The sequence below is a fragment of the Notothenia rossii genome (assembly GCF_949606895.1).
Source record: "Notothenia rossii genome assembly, chromosome: 8".
NCBI lineage: Eukaryota > Metazoa > Chordata > Actinopteri > Perciformes > Nototheniidae > Notothenia > Notothenia rossii.
Window position 1 is genome coordinate 10,807,389 of NC_136906.1, and position 22,980 is coordinate 10,830,368.

General features: G+C 39.1%; 3 protein-coding genes across 8 annotated transcripts in view; 1 reads left to right on the forward strand and 2 right to left on the reverse strand.

Annotated features, from left to right (window-relative positions):
* Positions 1-4,666, reverse strand: part of sez6l2 (seizure related 6 homolog (mouse)-like 2) — a 27,818-nt gene extending 23,152 nt beyond the window's left edge. The window contains exons 1-4 of one of the 3 annotated variants that reach the window (XM_079645693.1): positions 4,523-4,666; positions 3,730-3,810; positions 3,371-3,499; positions 3,043-3,258 (exon numbers count right to left, since the gene is read on the reverse strand). In XM_079645693.1, the coding sequence (XP_079501819.1) occupies positions 3,043-3,258; positions 3,371-3,499; positions 3,730-3,787 (403 nt within the window). In that variant the 5' untranslated portion in view covers positions 3,788-3,810; positions 4,523-4,666. Of the gene's footprint in view, positions 1-3,042; positions 3,259-3,370; positions 3,500-3,729; positions 3,811-4,236; positions 4,303-4,522 lie in introns of those variants that run through there. The other 2 variants (XM_079645691.1, XM_079645692.1) reach the window with 2 other exon arrangements.
* The window catches only part of asphd1 (aspartate beta-hydroxylase domain containing 1), a 20,695-nt gene extending 10,880 nt beyond the window's left edge, over positions 1-9,815 (forward strand). Inside the window, exons 1-6 of one of the 4 annotated variants that reach the window (XM_079645694.1) lie at positions 4,693-4,822; positions 6,405-6,881; positions 7,070-7,276; positions 7,730-7,937; positions 8,178-8,291; positions 9,046-9,815. In XM_079645694.1, the coding sequence (XP_079501820.1) occupies positions 6,432-6,881; positions 7,070-7,276; positions 7,730-7,937; positions 8,178-8,291; positions 9,046-9,155 (1,089 nt within the window). In that variant the 5' untranslated portion in view covers positions 4,693-4,822; positions 6,405-6,431 and the 3' untranslated portion in view covers positions 9,156-9,815. Of the gene's footprint in view, positions 1-4,692; positions 4,869-5,577; positions 6,882-7,069; positions 7,277-7,729; positions 7,938-8,177; positions 8,292-9,045 lie in introns of those variants that run through there. The other 3 variants (XM_079645697.1, XM_079645696.1, XM_079645695.1) reach the window with 3 other exon arrangements.
* A 1,846-nt stretch (positions 9,816-11,661) lies between these two features.
* On the reverse strand, positions 11,662-15,081 carry cabp5b (calcium binding protein 5b). Its single transcript, XM_079643813.1, has 6 exons — positions 14,946-15,081; positions 13,543-13,573; positions 13,287-13,430; positions 12,455-12,564; positions 12,135-12,282; positions 11,662-11,845 (listed from the first exon to the last, which is right to left on the reverse strand). Exons 1-6 carry the CDS (start codon positions 14,994-14,996, stop codon positions 11,817-11,819), a joined length of 513 nt encoding a protein of 170 aa, XP_079499939.1. The 5' UTR covers positions 14,997-15,081; the 3' UTR covers positions 11,662-11,816.
* Positions 15,082-22,980: the final 7,899 nt, after the last annotated feature.

Consider the following 22,980-nt stretch of genomic DNA (forward strand, 5'->3'; position numbering starts at 1 on the left):
ATTGAACAATTCATGAAACAAAAAGGCAGACCAGTGTTAGAATTTAAGTCCAAAGAATGGATGCAGGATCTTGCGTTCATGGTGGATGTTACAGAGCACTTGAATAACTTGAACACAATGCTGCAGGGGCGCAACAAAGTTGTAACGCAGTATTATGACAGCGTATGTGCGTTCAAGTTGAAGCTGTCATTGTGGGAGACGCAGCTCGCGGGAGGTGATGCAGCGCACTTTCCTTGTCTGAAAAATGTGTGCGATATCCAACATGTCGCAGACATGAAGCGGTTCAAAGATAAACTAATAGGACTATTGCGGGAGTTTGAGCAACGCTTTCAGATTTTTGGTGAACTGGAGAAAGACTTCAAAGTTTTCTGCTCGCCATTCACCGCGAATGCCTCTGATCTGCCCGTCAACATTCAACTTGAAATAATAGACTTGCAGTGTGACTCAGATTTGAAGGGGAAATTTGCTGCAGCTGGCTTAGACACATTTTATCAGTATCTTTTGCCAGGTTACCCCAACTTGACAGCCCTTGCTGCAAAAGTGTTGTGCATGTTTGGAACCACGTATATTTGTGAGCAAGTTTTCTCTGTAATGAGCATCAATAAAACAAAGCTGCGCTCAAGGCTCACGCACAAGCACTTAAATGAAATCCTGAAATTGGCTGCCACTCAGGCTTTGACCACTGATATTGATGCACTTGTGAAAGCTAAAAGATGCCAGGTTTCAGGAGCAAAAACAACAGTGGGTAACCCAACTTAAAATGCTGCATAAGACACTGCACCCTGATATAGTTATCTAAAAAATGATTGTCTTCTGTGCAGATTGAAAGAAAGTGAACAGTGTGTGATTTACTGTAATAATGACAGTAACTTCAGTTCATAAGTTAGGTTTGTTGAAATTGTTCATGCATTGCACAGCTTTTATTTATCAATAAGTAATGTAGCCTACAAGGCAGGAAGTAAGTAACTCAACCCTCTTGAAAAGTTTCTACCTCAATTTGTCTCAATCATTTGGTGAGTTAGTACAGGATTAATATGTTAAAATGACAAATTAGTTATTTGAGAAGAGTTTTTGTATTTTGTTAATTCCCAGTATATGACTTAATGTTGTTGTATGGCTTTTTGTTGATACGCCAAGTCTAAATGTGCTTGTACTGTTATTGCACTAAAGTTCACTAAACTTAAACAAAGAAAACAATCTGAAGTTGTCGTCATTTTTTTGTTATTATGCTATGATTTTACCGCTCCGGCCCACTTGGGAATAGATTTTCTTCCATGTGGCCCCTGAGCTAAAATGAGTTTGACACCCCTGGTCTAAAGGTACAAATCTACATTTTTACCTTTAGACAAGCAGCGGTAGCTTTAACTAATTCAACTTTCATTTGGTGTTAACAGGTTTGAGATATGACCTTGCTACTAGAGTACCTAGAGAGCGTTTTATGACAATGACAAATCCCAGTATTAATAAGGTAACACACGCACACATCAGTGATCATTCATTTCAAATGACATTTCTCTCCCCGCTTGGTGTTAGCCAGCTGACCCCCCCGCATTTCCTCAAACCTCTATTGCAGCCGTTAATGTAATGGTGTCTTTATTTCATGAGCAGAATGACTAACAGCTCTGCTCCACCTGCAGTGAGAGCACCACAGGAAGCGCCGTAGTGCTGTCATACTTAACTCCATTTCTGACAAGGATGATGTTCCTCACCCTTCCTATTATTATTCTTGTCATGATGGCTGACTGATTTGTCAAATTAATTCTCCCTATGATATTAGGACAGTAGCAGTGCTGATATTAGTATTAATGGCTTCATCTGGTTGCACTTTACTCAGCCAGTAAGTTGTTTTCATGCTCATTGATTAAGTCTAATTAGTTTGTTACAATAACATTACATAGTAAGACTTTATTGTCAATCTTGATTCAGAACTTTTCATGTGAAGATGTGAACAGAGAGGACACTAATAGGAAAAAGATCAAGTGAGGATAGCCAAATAGAGTCCAAGCCCCCCTTGTAGGCTTCAGATCTCACTGGTTTCAATGCATCACATTTTTTTTTGAGCCATCTGAATATCTCCGAACATTCTGCCCCTTTTGACGGATATAGACGTAACGTAAGCCATTAAATAGCGTTGAGGATTTTCTATTCAAAGGAACAGCTACGGGGCATTTTATTTATAGTAACTTCATGTTATCTTAAGTCAGTCAGCAACTCGCATGCTATAGAGCTCCTGGATTATTTGGATTGAATGGCAAAAGTTGATCCCATTATGCTGTATTTTCTAGTTTCACCATATATGTGTATTTGCAGTGCCAAGTCAAAGATGCACATGTCTGTGTATGAGGTTTTACTGATGGTGCACATCTGGCTCAGTCATCTCACAGCAGATCAGGCTGGTAGGCCAATCTGCTTTCTTGCTTTAGGTTATGGAGGAGAGACAGGGGAGCAAAGGGAGTTTTTCAGACTATGCACCTCATCATCTTCATCATTGATCAGTGTTTACTACAATCATCATGTACTATCAACTCTTTGTGTTTTTTCAATCCTTTTAAGCGGGCATCCTGAAGAGTAGAAGCACATTATTCTAATAAGACCAGAAGCACAGACAAGAAAGTCTGCCCTTAAAATGTTCTCAACTCAGGTTGTTACCAAACAGAAATTGTCGAAAATATGTTGTTTTAGTAAGCTAAGAATGTAAAATCAATACAGAATACTTATGTTACAAAATGTACCTTTACATTGTAGCTATGTTGACCCCATAGCTATCCTAAACTTTTGAATTAAGTGTTTAAGATCTTAAACCACTAAAGTACATGTCTGTCAATCACTTTTTTTTTTCTTTTTCTCAAAAAAGGGTTCAGAGAAGTAATTGTAATTGTGATGGGAAGCAAAGAGTCAGTGGGAATTTGCTGACAATGCCGGCACAACAACAATCTTAGCAGCTTTGATTTGGAAATGTATCTACATGTTTTTTTTTAACATTGCTTTAACTAGCCTTAATGAAACAACACATATAGGGGAAGCAAAGTGTTACGCAGGTACCTGGCATGTGCATTGTGGTTATGGTGGTGGTGGTGATCAGAGTGGTGGTTGTCTCCTCCTCCATGGGCAGCGAGGACATGGGAGTCCTTGATCCTGTCTGGCTGGCAGCAGAAGAGGAGCTGAAGGCTGTGGTGAGCAGACCCGGGGATATGACTGTCGCTGTGGACTCGCTCTGCCCTAACCCTGGCACCGCCTGAGTCGGGTTGGTGGCAGTACCTGCAGAGTCCCAAGGTTCAATTCAATGTGAGTCATTTGCAACCAGCACTCAACCATGTAGTGCTACAGTTGCGTTAAGCCTCTAAAGCAGTAAAGGCCTATGTTAATGTACCTGTGCTTGCAGAAGCCTCTCCTAAGTATTCCTTACTCTGCAGGGCAGTATGGATCAGGTCACCCAGAGGGTAAGACTCGGGGGTGGGTGTTGGTGGGGTGTCAGGCTCAGGAGTCATTAAGCTCATACCTGAAATAGCCAGGAACAATTACTACATCCACGCAAAGCATAATATATAGCTTTTTTTGAAGATGTAATGCAATAGTCAATGATTTCAGAGGAACATCAAAAGGTGCATGCTTAGAGAACACACACACACACACACACACACACACACACACACACACACACACACACACACACACACACACACACACACACACACACACACACACACACACACACACACACACACTTACCTGAAACTAGGTGGATCATGGTGACAGAAAGCATCACAGCAAAGCGTGTGAACCCCATGGCTTCGGATGAAACTGAATCACCTGAGAAGGTTAAAGAGAGCAGTTTTGTAGCAGGTTCGCAAATGATTGTCATATTGTTAATAGAAAAATAACTGCATATTGTTCTGTGATGTAATCGCTTTTTGGTAGAATATAATAACTGCAAGGGGCATGGGAAATAATCATTGCTGACTGGACTGCACATTTCTAGTCATATCACTGAAAACACACTCGCCATTCGGGTACAGGGCATATGTTTACATCACACAGGCCACAATGCCTCGAATTGAAGGATCACTAGGATGTGAAACTGTAAATCCCAGCACCATCAATCTGAAAAATACCCAATCTCATTCATACGTTATAGAAACGAAAATGACAAAAAAGGCCAGGTACATATCACACGGTGTAATGTTAAATATTCATACTCCCCCCTGCATTTTCACATCCAAATCTGCAGTAACATACCCTAAAATGCGCTATTCCAAAATCCAACCGCAGGATGACTATAAACCTAATTCTATTATTAACCTGTCAATGGTAGTGTGTCAAAAATCACCTCCGCTGTTATTCGAGGCGTTTCCTCGGTGAAAATACCAGCCTGGTGTGTGACAAAATGATGGGGCTAAACCAGGCAGCATCACTCGCACCTCCCCCGGCCCTCTTTGTGCGGAGGATGATTTTTGGCATAAGTCACCACCACTGTGAGACAGACAACCGTCTCAGCTACATTGTAAAGCTGCCAGCCGCTTACCTTTCTCTTCCAGGCTGCGTTAGTGTTCTTCTTCTTGCACTGTATCCTGTTGCTTTAGGCCCCGAGAACACGGCGGGGTTTGTACTGGTGAGAAGCCCCTAGCTGGTTGCCGTGTGGTTGACGCATTCGGCTATGATGTGAGGGCATTTGTGTTGAAGCTTCAGGTGCGACCTAGCGGATGCACGCGGTAACTGCAGCGGCGCGCGGGAGATATCCACATTTTGTCAGTGAGCGCTGGAGAAGCTGTCCACCAGCACGGTGCTGAAGTGGGTCCGACACAGCGCTGCACGGTGCACCAAGGTAATCAGACAGAGATGTGAGAGGCGGCACGCAGGGGGTACATCGTGTATGTTTGCTCATTTAAAGGCCTGCATGTGCCATACACGGTTTGCATGGCGAACATTCGTGTGCCGCGGTTTCATGTAATGGGTGGATGTTTGCGCTAACATGGGATGCGGACATTATACATGAACCAGCTGAGCTGTGGGGGCTGGCGCAGAGCAAGTAACAAAATGAATGCTGAAGCGATTGCACATAAAAAACAACCCTAGTTCATAATTAGTGAAACATCTTTAGCATGCGTAGCCTATAGGTGTTTCCTGTAGGAAGTATCACCACATAGAATGCAATTGATGTAACTACAAAACGAATTTGTTGGGAAAAGCCTAAGAGGAAAGAAACCTCCCACTTAAAACACACACACACACACACACACACACACACACACACACACACACACACACACACACACACACACACACACACACACACACACACACACACACACACACACACACACACACACACACACACACACACACACACACACACACACACACACACACACACACACACACACACACACACACACACACACACACAGTGTCTGCGATGCTCACAGAACATAACTTGGTCTGCTCTGTTATCTGCTTATTTTGAAATTGTCATTTATAAATAAACAGTTGTAGATGATATACGATATATATATTGAACCAGAATGCAGAAATAGACATACTGCTTAGATTCATTCTTTTATAGCTGAAAGTAAATTGACAAAGACACATGTTCCAACTTTTAGGATTTCATTGACTATGTTCACAATAAAAAAGTCATAGTGAGACAAAAGTTGAGGCAATGAGAAAAACTTTTGTGAAGTAAGGCAGATAAGCAACCAAGAACGACATTTAATACGGGTTTTATCATTTACTTTAGTTAGATATAATACATTTAGGGGATTTTAAAGGAAAGAAACATACATTGAATCTGAACTGGCCAGTGTAAATTGACTCCACAACATTTCCTGCTGTGAAATCTTTAGATCGACAGCTAGTCTGCTCAGAGAGGTCCGAGAGCAGAGCTTACATAACACCGTGCAGTCAGAGACAATTTAGCAAAAGGGTTAGTGGCTGCGTGATGGACTGGCAACATGTCACGACCGTTTCACTAATTTCTACTAAGTGCATGCTGGGATAGGCTTCCGCCTCCTGTGACCCTGAAAATAATTAAAGTTCAGAAAATAAATGAGCCAGTGGGCTGTTTGAATTTGGGACACTCCATCATTACCTTCAGGCTGAGCTTGTTGGCAAAAAGAGACACTTGTAATGATCTGTTAGGATTTCAGTAGCCAAAAGATATCGTATAGAACTCTTAACACTGTTGTTTATGTTATGTTACAAATAACACCACTTATTGGAAACAGCACCTTCAAGGCTACTAGTTTGGGGTGTTTAAAGTCTGGAGTGACCAAAGGAATTTGTTCCAGACCAGTAAAATATATATATATATAATTTGTATTTTACTGATGTTTAGTCTGAGAAGATTGCATTGCACTTTGCCATTTTAACAAGGATTTCCATAAACTCTTGGTCTGTTTCTGTTTCAGTATATTAGATTCTCACACATTTAAAGGATGGACTCAATGAACACGCTGGCCGTGCCTCCGTATGTCGAGCTGGGTGTCCATTCCCTGAGTGGCCTTCTGTGGACTCTGCTGCTCCTCTTCCTGTGGCACTGCTATCGGATGGGCTCCGACCTGCCCATCCCAGGTCACGCACATGCCGGAAAGCTCAAGTCGGGCTCAAGGCGGTCTATTATGTCCCGTGGCGGTAGCTGTGATGGAACCAAGTGTAGTGCACGATCCAAGCTGTTGAGAAGTGATCAGATTAGTCCCTTTATTTCCATGGAAACTGAGGAGGATGAGGAGCAGGGACAAGGATACCTCACCCCAGTGATGAGTCATGCCTTGTTCCCAGCTCAGGCATCTGCAGAAGCCAAGAAACTGTACGCAGCCCTGCAAGAGTATGCCAAGCGCTACAGTTGGGTGGGCATGGGCCGCATTCATAAGAGCCTCCGTGAGCAGGTACACGTTTAATCCGTGCGTGTGTATCTAATGTTATATCGCATGGAATTGAACATGTTGTCAAAGCATGTTTAATCTCGTGTAAACGCATCATAACACCTCATTTGGAAGTGCTTTCTGTTTGAAGCGTAAACAACGGAGAAAGGAAACATGGTGAATTATTGATTGCCTTTTTGCTGTCGCTTCAGGTCCATCTGAACGATCACTCTGCTATACAGAAGCCTAATTTCTTCTTCCTGCCAGATGTCCCAAGTGTTCCTTTCTTCCCAAGAGATGCTCATCGGCATGACATTGAGCTCTTGGAAGCAAACTATTCTGTAATCTTGGCTGAATTCAAGGCTGTATACCAGCGGGGCATCGACTCAAAACTAGGCTGGACCTGTGTGGGACCAAAGGTACGCAACTTAAATCTTTCAGGCCCCACTACAAGAAAAGATACCGAGCGAAAAACACTAACATCATATGTATACAAATGATTGCAAGCTTCCATAATACTGTCCCCAGAAATGACACCAGCACAACGTGGTTAAGTGTCCAATTTCTCACGTACAGAAAACACACATTGATATTTGAATCCAGACCTTAACCTATGCAAGTATAGTTGTATGCTACTGAGACTTTTTGGATTCGTTTTCTTATTCTGCAACCACAACAAAGATGGTTCAATCATTCTCAATTCAGCCAATAGACAAAAAACTAAAGTATGTTTTAGTTTTCTTGTGATAAGTATCGTTCATTTGATCTCTATTAGAGGTCAAGCTCTGATATTTATAGGAGTATGCATTGCTTGATCCTGTGTTACTCTCAAGTGTATGTGTATCTGAGTCATAAGGCATTGTCTCTTTCAGGGCCAGGCAGTGTTTTCTTTATACAGCGCAGGTGTTTCTGTGGCAGGAAACTGTCGCTCCTGTCCTTGCACCTACCGGACTCTTCTCTCTCTGCGTACATTCATCAGCAGCAACTCTTTAGGATCTGCTGGATTTTGGCTGTTAGGGCCCGGAGCCACGTTGGGTAGTTCCTACGGACCCACTAATACTCGCCTACGTTGTCATCTTGGTAAGTAAAAAGAAATCATTGTGGTTTTTTTCCTGCATTTAGTTTTAAGTACTCAAGCTTTGCACAATGTGGTTCTTTGTGGGTCAGGGGATATTTTCTCCTCAGCACAATTAGTTTGTTCCATCTGGCTGTAATCCTTTCCATTGTGAACACAGAGAGGACAATAGTGCGTGATCTTTTCAGCTGATTGTAACCACAATACTTTGTGTTCCAAAGTTTAAACAGATGTCACTTTGGTAGGTCTGCAGACTCCCTCCCTGTGTGAGTTGGTGGTGGGAGGGGAGCCTCAGTGCTGGTCGGAGGGGCACTGCCTCCTGGTTGACGACTCCTTCCTGCACACCGTCTCCCACAAGGGTTAGTCCACCTGAGTCACTTCAACAAATAAACACCTATAGCATTATTTTGACTGCTTATTAGTACACTTATCATTACAGGTGAATGACTATTAAAATGAAATGTAATGCATGATGTCTGAATTCCAAATAAGCAGCTTGTGAAATTAAAATGTGAGTGTCCTTGGTTTTGTTTTAAAAGTCAGCTGTTATGCAAAATCCACTTTTTCATGTCCTTTATACATCAACATGTATCCTCTCTCTTTTTGTCCTGATCCATTTCTATAAAAACCTGTCTGAAAATGAGCTGATCAGATGTTGGCCACTTTATGATGTCATAACGATTTTTTGGCTTGTGTAACCATTAGCCAATCAGCAACCAAGGTAACCCTGCCCCCACCCCCACCCCCACCTTATCACCTGAATCTCCTCCTAGAGTACCATTGTGTTCTTTGTAACCAAATATCTCTCAGAGGGGCGTGGGGAGGGGCTCCTTATTTTCATCTAAATTAACAGACAGAGAATCAGCCCTTTGGAAACAGGGCTGAAACAGAGGGGATTATGGGATGCTGCAATGATCTGTTTGGTGTTTGGAGCCAAACACTTCACAGACATGTTTTGTATATATCTGAGACCTATAATATATTGATGAAAAACAGTATAATAGTAGACCTTTAAAGATGTTGCTCTTTTACTTGAGTTGTTCTCAACAGTTGAACCATGACTCGTTTCTGTCACACATTTACCTAATGTTGCATCTACGTCTATTTGTAAAGGGTCTCCAGATTCGGGACCACGAGTCATTTTGAGTGTGGACCTCTGGCATCCAAATGTGGCTGCAGCAGAGAGACAAGCTTTGGACTTCATGTTCAACCCCGACCTCTGAAGCTGCTGCTGCCAAATACCGATACTCATCAGGCAGGGATGCCTTACCCAGCTGCTAGTTGTAGGTGATGCATCTCATTCCAGTCGATGAATCACTGTGTGTATCTACCCTAAGAATTACACAAGCCATTGACCATGCTTTCAAGTGGTGTTGGTTTTAAGATCTACAACAAGATGTGCGTATTATTATGGATCATGTGAGGAAGTGTTAAATGCTAGATCGTTTGCTGCAAACCAGGAGCTGATATCACCTGCAAGTGCAATGAGATCCAATCTAAAAAGAGCAGATCTGGTGTAGTTGTAAATTGTTTCTTGACGTCATATGTTAGTGAATGCTATTTGCATGTGAAACCTATCTGTCCTGACCCCTGGACGCATGCACACAAACACACGAGTTAGCACGGGATGATTATCTATAGTTCAACCAAAAAACTGTGAAAATAAGAAAAACATATACATTTCTATTTATTTTCCAACACGAATGCCAAACGTATATTAACACACTGTGGTTATTCCTTCTCTTCTTATTACCTCTACATATGCTTGTATGTCATTATAAATTAATTTTTTTGTTGGTGGTGTGCCTGTGGTTTACACTTGTATGTCATGCAGACATTCAGGTATTTTGGAATCCAAATAACTAATAAATGCATGAAATGAATCAGTATGGACTGTGTGTGAAAACAAGAGTATGTATGCAACATATCCGTGATTGGTTTTAAGATATCACATTGTTTTTATTACAGAAAAATAGCCGGTTTAATACTTTGATTGTTTAAAATAACACCATTCTCCATGGAAATGGCCAAAAGTGAATATGGTTTTGATTTAAACACACTCACATATCAAACTTTCACATTCAGTTTCAGCTCTTATTGCTTTTTTTGGTTACTTAGTAGATGAGAATTAGAGTGGTGATCTTGTCTTATCTGCCATCTGCTCATCTGAGGGTCCCATGATGAGGATTACAGAGTTGAACTAATCCAGCCCAGAGAGACAGATTATATTCCAGAGATCGTTTATATGTGGTTGTATGATGTTGTTTCATGACGTGTGATTTGTACAACATGGGACGTTTAGCTTCTGACCTGTGTAGGATTTTACTTTCAAGCTAATTGTATAAAAACTGAAATAGCTTAGCTATAAGGGGTGGCTGTCTTGTTGAAAAATACTTGATAATATTAAATAAGCAAAACTCTCCCCCACATTATAATATAACAAGCTCATCTTTATCTGCAATGCTTTAAAATATTTTCTGACATATGTATATCTTCTACCAACAATGTTTTAATTCTTAATATTGGTCACCACCTGAACCAATATCGTTTTGTTTTCCAGCCATTGCATGTCATGTTGACTCCATAACGCTCAGTGGGGATTTTCCACAATCTTGACGCTCTCAAAAGATTAGGACCATTATTATTGTCAAGACAGAAATAGCTTTTATCTCTCACCACAATGTTCGTCGTATTGGCCTTTTGTGTTATGCAAAAGCATTAGCGACCATAGGGGGATTATGTTTTGTGAACGATGCCAAATGAACAAAGAGGTTGGAAATAAATCGGTTATTTATCGTCGTTGGCAATCTGCCACTCCGAATAATAGCCATATTTGTTCAAATGAATAATAATCGGCTTGTTAAATAAATCAAATGGATTCAGATTGAGTTAAGCTGTAAAGTTCGGTCTAAACGGTCTGTTATTGAGTAAACTAATGACCCCTGACTAATGTTAAGGGACATTTTTTATTCAATGCATAACATTAACAGTGTAGAACAACTGAGATGTATTGGCATCAAAATATACTCAAACTGCCAAAAGAGAAAAAGGTCATTATGTCATAATATTGGAATACTGTATATCACAAGATTATAATGAGCAATACATTAATGTGTTAGCCTCGAGAATGTTGTCGCTGGTAATATCCCATTTATGAAATGCTGGGGAGCTCAACCAGACATGTTTTTGCTCAATTATATTTTGTCAAACTAATCTGAATCCTCAAAGTGAGAAGTAACTAAAAATGTCTAATATTTACATAATACTTCTTAAAGCAGATGGGATAGGAGCATGGGAGCGAGGCGGCAGAGGATACTCAGTCCTGCTGAGATTATTTCCTACAGGTGTCATCAGACAGATGTAACCCTTACTTTTGGCGAGGTCAGCGCTAAACATCCTCAGATTATGTCCTCTGGATCCGATTAAATTCACTGCAGACCCTTTCTACAGCCGGCTGGAGTAGGATGAGGGGATGTTGTTTTCCACAACTACTAAACTTGGATAAATAACAACAGATATCCTTAGAAAGAAATAGGCTTACACCGACATGCTTAGCTAGACATCACAGACATTTCTTATATCACTCATTTATTACTTTTTGAACAGCTGACTGAATCGGCACCACAACGTTTTAGAATTTGCAAAACTGAAAAGTAGTGGGTAGCCGTTTGGAGCTACTGCTTAAACCTTAACATCTGTTTATTCATCCATTTGAACACAACGACGACATTTGTTTGCATACTTTAATAAATTGAGCTCCACATGACACAGAGGAAAATTAAACAACAATAACATAAATACAAGTATTCATAAGAAGTACGTTATCATAGAATTGAATAAAAATACTTCTTTCTATTCGTGATCATCGAGAATCATCCTTGTCCTCATTTCTGTGACATCATTTTCACAAACTCTGTAAAGACAATCATTGGGATATTGATTAGCTACATTCTTGTACAGTATTTCAAACTAAAACAAATCACAAAGTTACACACTAAGTTCAGCTTTGGCATTAAAGAGTGTATTGCTTCATGGCAGACATTGTGTTGTCAGAGTTAGCTTATACCAGAGCCCTGCATCTTTTCTTTAACACTTAAAAGCAGTTATTTCGACCAAAGAGTATTGATTACATTTATCTTGCTTCAAATGAAATACACACATCTTTTTTCATGCATGTGTGTTTGTGTGTGTTTGTTACTAACCTTCAAAGTCCACTGTTCCATCTCCATTGTTGTCAGCTTCTCTGACCACCGCCTCGATTTCTTTTTTGCAGGTCTGCTCTCCTAATAACTTTATCATGGCATGTCTCAGCTCCCCAGATGTGATACTACCGTCACCGTCCAAATCAAACTACAGGAGCGAGGTAAAGGAAAAACAAACCATTGCAAAGCTTGTGGACAATTCAGACTCATTTTGCAATCAAACGTTTTGCTGGATTTTCAGATGTTACAGTTTGTTCACGTTACATCCACCATGAGGTGCCAAAGAGCAGAAACAGAGAGAATAGGTCTGCTGAGCTCACCTCTCGAAATGCGTCTTTAAGTTCCTTCAACCCGATCATCCCTGCAGTTTCAGCCACGAGCTTAGGGGTCATTAGCTCCACAAAATCCTCAAAGTCCACATGTCCCCCCACTGGGATAAGACAAATAATGAAATATTACTTTGAGCAGCGATCAGACAGAGGAAAAGCACTTTAATATCATCGTGAATACATTTTTTTTGTATCTCTGGTAATTAGTGACTCTCTGTTTTAATGCATTACATTTCACTCTGCTGCACTGTGACAATTCTGATCAAACATGCAAGCACACTTCTCCTGGACATTTATCGTCTTTGTTATACATGATTGACTTATTCTAAATCACAGTGAAATGCAAATGCTTTATGCATGGTTCACATCTAACTGTAAGATATCGAGTATAAGATTATATATCTGTACTCCGCTCCTCTGTTCTGTCAGGCTACTTTCGAAATATAAATAGGCAAATGTAATTCGTCGTCCCAGGAGGCCCTTGTTAAGGAGAGCGTGAAAGACACGTTTCCTGTAGTCCATCAGTCTTGAAGGTATTTTAAAAACCATAGTACCAGATAATGAATTTGCTGGTTTAAACTACAAAACTGTATTATATTTGTATAAAAAGGGAGATATCTAAGTTATAATGATGGGTTTCAGATGTTATAAGTTCTTTAATAACCAACTTGATTGGCACTAATGGAGTTTGACATATGTGTTTGTTTTCCAGTCATACATTGGAGGGTATTCATTTCATTTCATTTCAAACCTTTATTTAGCCAGATTGGTCCCTTGAGATCATCGATCTCATTTACAAGGGAGACCCTCCTGTATTACTCACAGTTCATGTTGATGTTCTGACTGAGTTCAATGAGCTCCATTTCAGTGGGCATGTACCCCATCGTCCTCATCAGGTTCCCCAAGTCTTTACAGGATATGAAACCATCCTTGTCTTTATCAAACTCTACGAAAGCTTCACGTAACTCTAAAAGGGAGACATCATTGAGATGCTTGTGACTAGAATTTGAAACTTGTTAGATTGAGAACAATGTAACACAACACGTTTCAAGTGTATCTGAAAGCAAACAAATAACTACCTTCAATCTCATCGTTTGTAAGAGCCCTTGTCTGCAAAACCAGAATGGACAGAAGTAGGATATGTTGTTAGAAGGTATTTGAAATAGTAGTTAACCACACATTTGACAACTTTTGTGATTTCTGCAAATATCTACATTGTGTCAAGGCATGCCCTCCTATCAGCTCCGTTCATACATATACGGATGTGTATCGCAGACTAAGAATTAAGCCTTTTTGGAATTAAGACCAATCTGAACGCACTCTGTTAAATTGGACCAGATCTTCACGTGTAAAATCATTTTTTAACATGTGTTTTTAGGATGGGCAACCATTTCTTTCACCCATTTTATTTGACCACTTTCATTAAAGTACAACCACCCAAATTATAATAATTTAACTTTTTATTTCATTACAGCAAATGATTCCAATATTTCTCAGCTATGCTCTTTGACGAACACTTTTTTCTAAAATGTGTTGTATTAATATTTTCACTGCCTCTCTTAACATTAAGGTGTTTATTTAAGCTGCTTAAAAGGTGCATATGGTCTTTTTGTAAATGTAATATTGTTGTTCACATGAATTGTCAGTATGTAATAACTAAAGACTCACATCATTTCATTCAATTGTGAAACATATTGTGTGAGCTTCAGGGACATCATTTTGTAATATTGAAGAAAGTATGAGAAGAATGCATTTGCTTCTTTGTTTTTTAAGCTACACATTATCTATGACTATTATTTATATGTGGTATAATATATGGAGTATACTGGTATAAATGTTATGTATCAACTTGCTATTTCTGAACAAACAATATACATGTGTAATTCCAAACACGGGTTTACGATCAGGTCCTATATATAGATGAACTAAGCTTTATGTACTTAATTTGTACGTATGTAATCTGTTCAATCCTTTCTGAAAACATGTTTTTTTTAATCTTACAGTATCCTTTCTAATTGATTCTCAGATCAAATGTAAAGTATATTAATTTTAGGATTACTACATCAGCACATCATTGACATTTCTGTTAAAAAAAAAAATGGTATGTAAAGTAAACAATTCAGATTATAATCTGTGAAGATATATTCTAATTTGTATATAAATTATAACGTTTTTTTGTAAACATATTTTTTTAACATCATGGAAAAAGCACAAAAACTGAGCTCTGGATAAAAAGTTTACCTTCTCAATCTACTCGACTCGGTTAAAACTTGTGCCATTAGCTGGAATTGACCCCTTATAAAAATAACCATATTCACAAAACATTTCTTTAACACAAAATGATCAGATGATAGTGAGAAATACATTCCTGATAAACCAATAAGAGAACGATGATTATACTTTTGGTAAAGAGAAAACACTTTTAAGGCCGAGTAAAATGAAATCAACTCATAAACTGTGCTGTAAAAAAAATATGTCTTACTTGTCTCCTTGATCCTCCCCTGAGAAAGATGCAGGCTTGTTTGATACTCATGATGACAGCTTCAGTGGAGACCCTGGTCTACTTGTGTAAATGTCCTAAAATTAATTCTATTTCCTTCTATCATCCAGTCGTTTTCTTTTCTCCCTGTGCGAGCATGTGTCTGTGTGTAAAGCGTAAACAGCAGTGATCTGCGTACGCCAGAGTCGGGATGAGGTCTCTTATGGATTATCTCTGCAGCTTTGGCCGAGAAGAGAAAGATGGGCTTAAAACTGTGCGTATATGGAATTTCATATACAAACACTACTGCTGTTTCAAAAGCTTTTTCATATAGAATAATCTAAATACCATGAACAACAACTCCTGTAATTATATGTATATTACACAGTTTTTACACTTTTCACTGATAACAAATACTTTCTCTCCGCATATTTTCATTTAAATCCTTAATAATTTGAAAAAAGGAAATACATGTGTTTGCAGTTGCAGTTTTTTGAATCCTTTCATGTGGTTTGTTTGTTTGTAGCCTGTATTTAATCAGGTGAAAGCCCCTTGAGATAAAAAAATCTCTTTTTCAAGGGTGACCTGCAGGACATTAGTTACACATGTAATATAAAAACAACAGAACAACATTAAGGATGACATACAACATAATGTACAGGGTACAGTTTACAAACTCTATTTACAGTGACAGGTACCAGGAGTATCAAACAGCATGTCACCCAGCCGACTTTTAAAAATGATGCAGGGGAACCATAGTGCTCAGTTTTAAACATGTTTGCAGACTATTCCAAGTTAGTGGAGCTGCACAACTAAAAGCTTTCTTCCCTAAGACAGTCCTAGCACTTGGCACATTTAATAGAACAACATCATGAGATCTCAGCCAATAAATACCGTAATTTTCGGACTATAAGCCGCACCTGAATATAAGCCGCAGCAGCGGCATACCACTCTCGGTTCCACTTTTACTTTTGCGCGCTACCTGTCTCACTCTTTTCCGGCCTCCAGCTTTTCCTGCTGGAACCCGCCGCTTAAAGGTGGGGGTCCGCGGACCGGCCATAGAGCCCATAGAGTTAAAGGTGTTGGCCGTTAGCTGTAAAAATCCATAGATTAGCCGCACCGTTATATAAACCGCAGCGTCGAAAAATAGGGAAAAAGGCGCGGCTTATAGTCCGAAAATTACGTTACTTTCAATTAGTGCATTTGAGTACATGACATTTGAGTACATGACTTGATGTCTGTGCAAAGCTTTTACCGCTATCAGAATACAACAGATGGGAAGAGAGATGAACAAAAAAACTATTATTAAAAGGATTGGGAATCATATGTCCCTGCAAATATGCTTAAGTGATATATTAATATGTGAGGGGAAAATAAGATAATATTAATCTAAAAAAGGTAAGTGATTTTTTTCACTGTGGTGACTATTAATCTCAGCATGCATGATGATTGCAGCACTTTATTTTCACATGAGAACAAACATCATCAGTCTCTTGCATAACAATATATGCATTGGAAAAATTAAAGGTTCTGAGCAATTTAAGAAGATGTTCTTAATCTACACGCAATGCTCATAAAGCGGAGTTGTCTGTTGCATTGAATGAGAGGGAGGCTGTGGGACGATGGACCGGTACCGAAGTGGGCCGGTCGGACGATGTGGGCCGGTCGGATAAGTCACTAGCACCCCCCCCCCCTGTTGACAATTTACTAGTGGTACCGAAGTGGGCCGGTCGAGATGCCCCGGGCTGATTTTTAGTCCCAGTCCGCCCCTGTCCGCAGTATTGACTATGTAAGTCGCTTTGGATAAAAGTAACATGTAATGTAATGTAATGAGAGGCCCATGAAAGAAAGAACTAACTGATTCCATCACACAAAACCACACAGGGAATTGGTTGGGCCAGTATGTGCTGCACATAAACAGGACCAGCATTATCTGACAACATGAGCTGAATGCCAGATCATTCTATGAAATCCCTTCTCATATCTTTTTACATAACACATGCTTCTTACACTACAGACACATGTAAATGGCTGAGTAAAATAACATTTGCTTTCTCTTACTATGCTAGTTTTATATATGTTTGTGAAACATATGCACATCAGTTGCGGCATCATTATGCTTGGCCTTTTTTTAAAGGGGCCCTATAGTGCTTTTTGGGGTTTTCCCTTTAATGTAGTGTTAGGTTTTTGTACATGTAAATGGCCTGCAAAGACTATAATCCCAACGTTCCCTCCCACACCACAAAAATAAAGACCTTTTTGAACATTAAAGCTTGTAAACATGTCACAGTGGAGGCACAGAATACAATTATGAACCTGAAAATGAGCAAAATAGTGCCAGTGAAATGATAAATAGCTTTTGTCTATTTCAAGTAAATATGTAACATTTGACACAGTAGCATGATGGGAGGACATTTTATAAGTAATTTGGTTAGATATCAAATGATTGATTGAGGTATTTTCTGATTGTGTTTGGAGTGTTTGTCCACCTTGTCTTCTTCCTTATACCGATTATTTTTGCACTCTAGATGAGCTTGTTGAAACAGAAACAGTCAAGGGAAAATGGTAATTGAATACTTCATTAAATATTTTTTGCAAATCACAAGCAAAAGTTATCCTAGAAGGTGAGTCTAAATTTGTGTGCATATGTGTAAATGTGTCAATTAATTGTATATATAGAGGATATACATATTTATACATATTTGTATTTTTGTATTATTGTATTTTGTATTCGGGATTGTTGGAAACGTTATTTCGATCTTTCGTTCAAACACACAGAAAAATTGACATTAAAGTTGACTTTGACTTTGAGTCGGTTTGTCAGAGAAACCAGTGTCGTTAAAAAGCCTGAAATTACATGCAACACATTTTTATCCAAGAGATGTATTTGAATACTCCCTTATTCCAAAATATTAGCCCCTCCCATTGCAAATCCAGAGTTTTCAGAGAGTATACTTCTGTCCCCCCACTGACGTCTGGGTCACTGCGTTTCAGTCTCGAGAAGATGGACAGACTGATTCTGCTGACAGCCCTCTGTCTGCCCTGTAAGTTGCTCAGGTTCATGCTGCAATGTCATCTTTTCTAGTTTGCCATCACTACTGAATTCACATAATTTTTTTATATTAACCTTGTGTTTTATATAACATTGAACATTTGATTTAGGTGGAGGATTCAAATAAAGCCCAGTGGGATGTTTGCCTCTTCCTTCACTGTATATTATTTGTCATGTGTTATGTTTGTTTATTTAAAAATGGTGCAAAAACAATACACCTAATTTTAAACTTAATTGGAAGCATTTAAAGCGCTGCCATTTATTCCTGTCTTTTTGTCACTTGTGTTCTTTTCCTTCTGGTTATTTTGCAGCTTTGAATGGCCAGACTATGGAGTCCATCCCCTCCACTGCAGTGGTGAAAAAGCCAGAGGAGGCCCTCAGTCTCTCTTTCAGGGGATCTGGATTTGATTTCACTCAGTATGGCATGCACTGGATCAGACAACCTGCGGGAAAAGCACGGCAATGGATGGGGGTAATTTATTACGATGGAAGTAAAAAAATAAATGCAAGCATTGTTCAAGGACGTGTAGAAATCACCAGAGATAATACCAACAGCATGGTGCATCTGCGGCCGTCCAGCTTAAAGCCTGGGGACTCTGCTGTGTATTACTGCGCTAGATACACACAATGGTTAAAGGAAGCACAGAGGCTTTACAAAAATCTTAAACACATTATTCCTACTGTCACCAAAAGGGGTCAGTAAAAGATATGTAATCAAAAATAATATGAGAAACCACTACTGCATTTTACCAACACACAATGTGAAAGCAACGGTTGAGTTTGGTGGTTAGTGACTTCCTCTTTTTCCAACGTGTGTTTTTCTGCATCAATGGAGGGGTTCATATAACTCCCATCTGTTATTTTGTAAGGCAGGTGTGAAGCGTTTTACTAAATAATAATAATAAAAAAAAGAAGAAGAATGAAAGAATAACTTAGATAAGGCTTAAGGTTGCCGACAAAGGGAACAAAACATGGATGTTCAAGACTGTAATTTTAAGTTTAGTTTCAAACAATAAATATACCTTCTTTCCAAAATAAATGTTCATAAGACGAATCCACACTTGGACAACTCGAGACGGACAGTCCATCCCTCTTTTATAGCCTGTCAGTGTCCCTCTCTATGCAAAGTGAACTTCCTCACAGTCTGCTATAAAGACTTGATATCATGCTGTCAGCTGCAGCAGAAGAAGAGAAGCTCCATCAGGTCACCTTCAACACCAACCATGTTCTCTGTAGCTCTGCTGCTGCTGCTGGCTGCTGGATCCTGTGAGTCTCACTGAGGCAGAGACACTGACAGAACGCTCACACTGACTGCTCTCTGTTATTAACCTCGCTCACTATTCAACATGTTTCCCTCCACAGGTGTGAAGTGTGAGCAGTTGATACAGCCAGCCTCTGTGACTGTGCAGCCAGGTCAACGTCTGACCATCACCTGTCAGGTCTCTTATTCTGTTAGCAGCTACAACACAGCCTGGATCAGACAGCCTGCAGGGAAAGGACTGGAGTGGATAGGAATGAAACACACTGGAGCTTCATACTACAAAGATTCACTGAAGAGCAAGTTCAGTATTGAGGTAGACTCTTCCAGCAACACAGTGACTCTGAACGGACAGAGCGTGCAGCCTGGAGACTCTGCTGTGTATTACTGTGCCAGAGACACACTGTGACACACACCATCAGTAGAGCTGAACAAAAACCCCTCAGAGCCTGAACACTTGTAACATGAAGCCACCAGAGGAGGAGCCCTCAGACCAGAAATGATCTCAACACCAGCTCACTGTTACATCACCAGTTTAAACATTTAGAGGTTATAATCACTGATGCATTACTGTATGTATTCTCAGAATAAGAAAATGAATAACACTTCTTTAAATTGTTAAACATCAGCCTTTTCAAGTATCCAGTATTATATATTTTCAGTAATTGAATTTTTTGCTCTAAATTTAAGTTTCTTTACAACCAATTTCAGCTCTAAGAATATTGTTCACACTATTTATTCACAAATACTAAACAGTACATCTATGATAAAAAAACAACACAAAATTGTTGGACGTCAGATTTTCTTTTCAAAAACAAATGCATGCATTCTGTTCTTTATTTGACACAAAAAGTCATCTTTGATTAAAAATATAAATGTTAAAGAAATGAGATGTTGATAAAACCTGTAAAGTGATTTATTTACTAAATTAACTTAAATATTTTTTTTATGACAATAATGTTAATAACTTTATTTTAATCAACAGTAAATAAAATCCATTATTTGTTTGTTTCATCTGACAAATCTGAATTTCATAAAGATATTTAAATTTTACAAAGTGACTTACAGCCCAATAAGAAATGTTTAACAATTTGAAATGTAAGACATATTGCTATTAACATAAAATACTGTTCGAAGAGGACAATGTTCAATCAAAAAGGAGGAGTCAATTCAAAACTCAGATATCTCCACCTCTACTTATGTGACTGCAGAGAGGAGGACAGAGGACAGAGGACACACAGTTTAACATGATGGACTATAGGACAGGACTGCTGCAGTCTTCTTCCAGCTGCAGCAAACACAAGTGAACATTTAGACCATCATGCTTTCCTTCATTGCAGTCACAAAATAAAAATAATACAAAACACATTGTTCAACCAATTTCTGAATTAGTTTTGAATTGTTTCAACTAAAACAATGATTAGAAGTAAAGCTTTTATGTTACTCATATGAGTTATAGTCAATTCAAGAAAACAAAAAGAATCAACTGGATCTTTTGTTGAAAAAGAGTAATTATAGCATTTTAATTTAATCAACAGTTACTTTTTGTCAACAATTGCCTTAAATAATTATTTGCTGTTCGTTTAAATGATGTTTAATGCTGTTTGTATAGCTTTGAATTTGACTTTTAAAGCAGAATGTGAAGTAGGAGGATGAATTCTCAAAGACATTGAGTTTGACATGAGATGTAGATAAAACTTGTAAAGTGATTAATTTACTAAATTAACTCAAATTTTTTTTTAATGACAATAATGTTAATACGTTTATTTTAATCAACAGTAAATAAAATCCATTATTTATTTGTCACATCTGAAAAATCTGAATTAAATTTTTTTTTTTTTAAATATAACAAAGTGACTTACAGCCCAATAAGAAATGTTTACCAATTAAAAATGTAAGAGATAATATTTAACATAAAATACTGTTAAAAGAGGACAATGTTCAATCAGAAAGGAGGAGTCAATGCAAAACTCAGATATCTCCCCTCTACTTATGTGACTGCAGAGAGGAGGACAGAGGAAAGAGGACACACAGTTTAACATGATGGACTATAGGACAGGACTGCTGCTGCTCACTGTCTGCTGGGCAGGTCAACATCTTTACTGATGTGTTTTTATCCTCTTTACAGGTGTTGATGGTCAGACTCTGACAGAATCTGATTCAGTGACTAAAAGGCCTGGAGAATCTCACAGATTGACCTGTACAGCCTCTGGATTCACATTCAGTAGCCACTGGATGGCCTGGGTCAGACAGGCTCCTGGGAAAGGACTGGAGTGGATCGCTTATACCTATAGTACTTCTACCTATTACTCCCAGTCGGTCCAGGGTAGATTCACTATCTCCAGAGTTGACTCCAGCAGTAAAGTGTATCTGCAGATGAACAGTCTGAAGGCCGAGGACACAGCAGTGTATTACTGTGCCAGAGACACACAGTGAGAGACAGTAACAGGAGAGTCGTACAAAAACTACTTCCTCTATTTACCACCACCCATGAGAGCATCCACTTTATATTGAAATACTAAATAATAAACAAAATCAACACATATTTTGGACCGCATTTCCACAAGCTACTAAACATATATGATAAATACGAATAAATTAGACCTAAATAAATTAGATCAAATATGTTGCAGTGCACGGTCACAACCTACAGTAGCAAAGCAAAATAATCGTTTTTTTTCGATGATGTTGTTTTCTTAATTGTGGCAGGCCAAAATCGTAATTGCCCCATTCAGTATGGTTAAACTCTGCCCACATATGAGAATTACATTAATGAATCCAGACTTTGATTACATTAATTAATTTAGTTTCTTGACGTATTGGATATAGGCCTATGTGTTTCCCTCCGTCAATCAAAATCATTATACTATTACTTTACATGAAGTCTATTTTTTTTCCCTTTAGAAATGCCCTTGCAAAATTATTCTGAAAAACACACACACACTTAGTTATAGGAGGAGTCAATGCAAACTCAGATATCTCCCCCTCTACTTATGTGACTGCAGAGAGGAGGACAGAGGACAGAGGACACACAGTTTAACATGATGGACTATAGGACAGGACTGCTGCTGCTCACTGTCTGCTGGGCAGGTCAACATCTTTACTGATCTGTATCTAACACAGCTTCTAATTGTGTCAACAGCTTATTTCACCAGATGTGTTTTTATCCTCTTGACAGGTGTTGGTGGTCAGACTCTGACAGAATCTGATCCAGTGACTAAAAGACCTGGAGAATCTCACAGATTGACCTGTACTACTTCTGGATTCACATTAAATAGCTACTGGATGCACTGGGTCAGACAAGTTGAAGGAAAAGGACTGGAGTGGATCGCTGCAATCAGTGGTGGCACAGTTTACTACTCTGAGTCAGTGAAGGGCCGGTTCACCGGCTCCAGCAACAACATACAGCAGGTGTATCTACAGATGAGCAGTCTGACGGCTGTAGACTCTGCCGTTTATTACTGTGCTCGAGACACACAGTGACTGAAGCTGGTTGAGCAGCTGTACAAAAACCCCTCATTATTACCACAGTTTTCTCACACTGTTAATGTGAGATTTGGAGTCTTTCCAATATCATAACAACAGTAGTTACACCAAACACTGTACGATTAGAAAAATATTTCTTAACAGTTAGCAATGAAATCACCAAATAGTTAAAATTTGTATTGCAGAAAAGAGCCTTATCAAAAGTTCTCCTTAGAAGACAGCAGCTGAACCATAAAAAGCAT

Coding starts and splice junctions, on each gene's coding strand:
- cabp5b (XM_079643813.1), bottom strand. CDS start 14,996: ATGAGTATCAAACAAGCCTGCATCTTTCTCAGGGGAGGATCAAGGAGA. Junction 13,431..13,542: donor TACAAACGATGAGATTGAAG/GTAGTTATTTGT, acceptor TCTCCCTTTTAG/AGTTACGTGAAGCTTTCGTA. Junction 12,283..12,454: donor TTAAAGACGCATTTCGAGAG/GTGAGCTCAGCA, acceptor TCGCTCCTGTAG/TTTGATTTGGACGGTGACGG.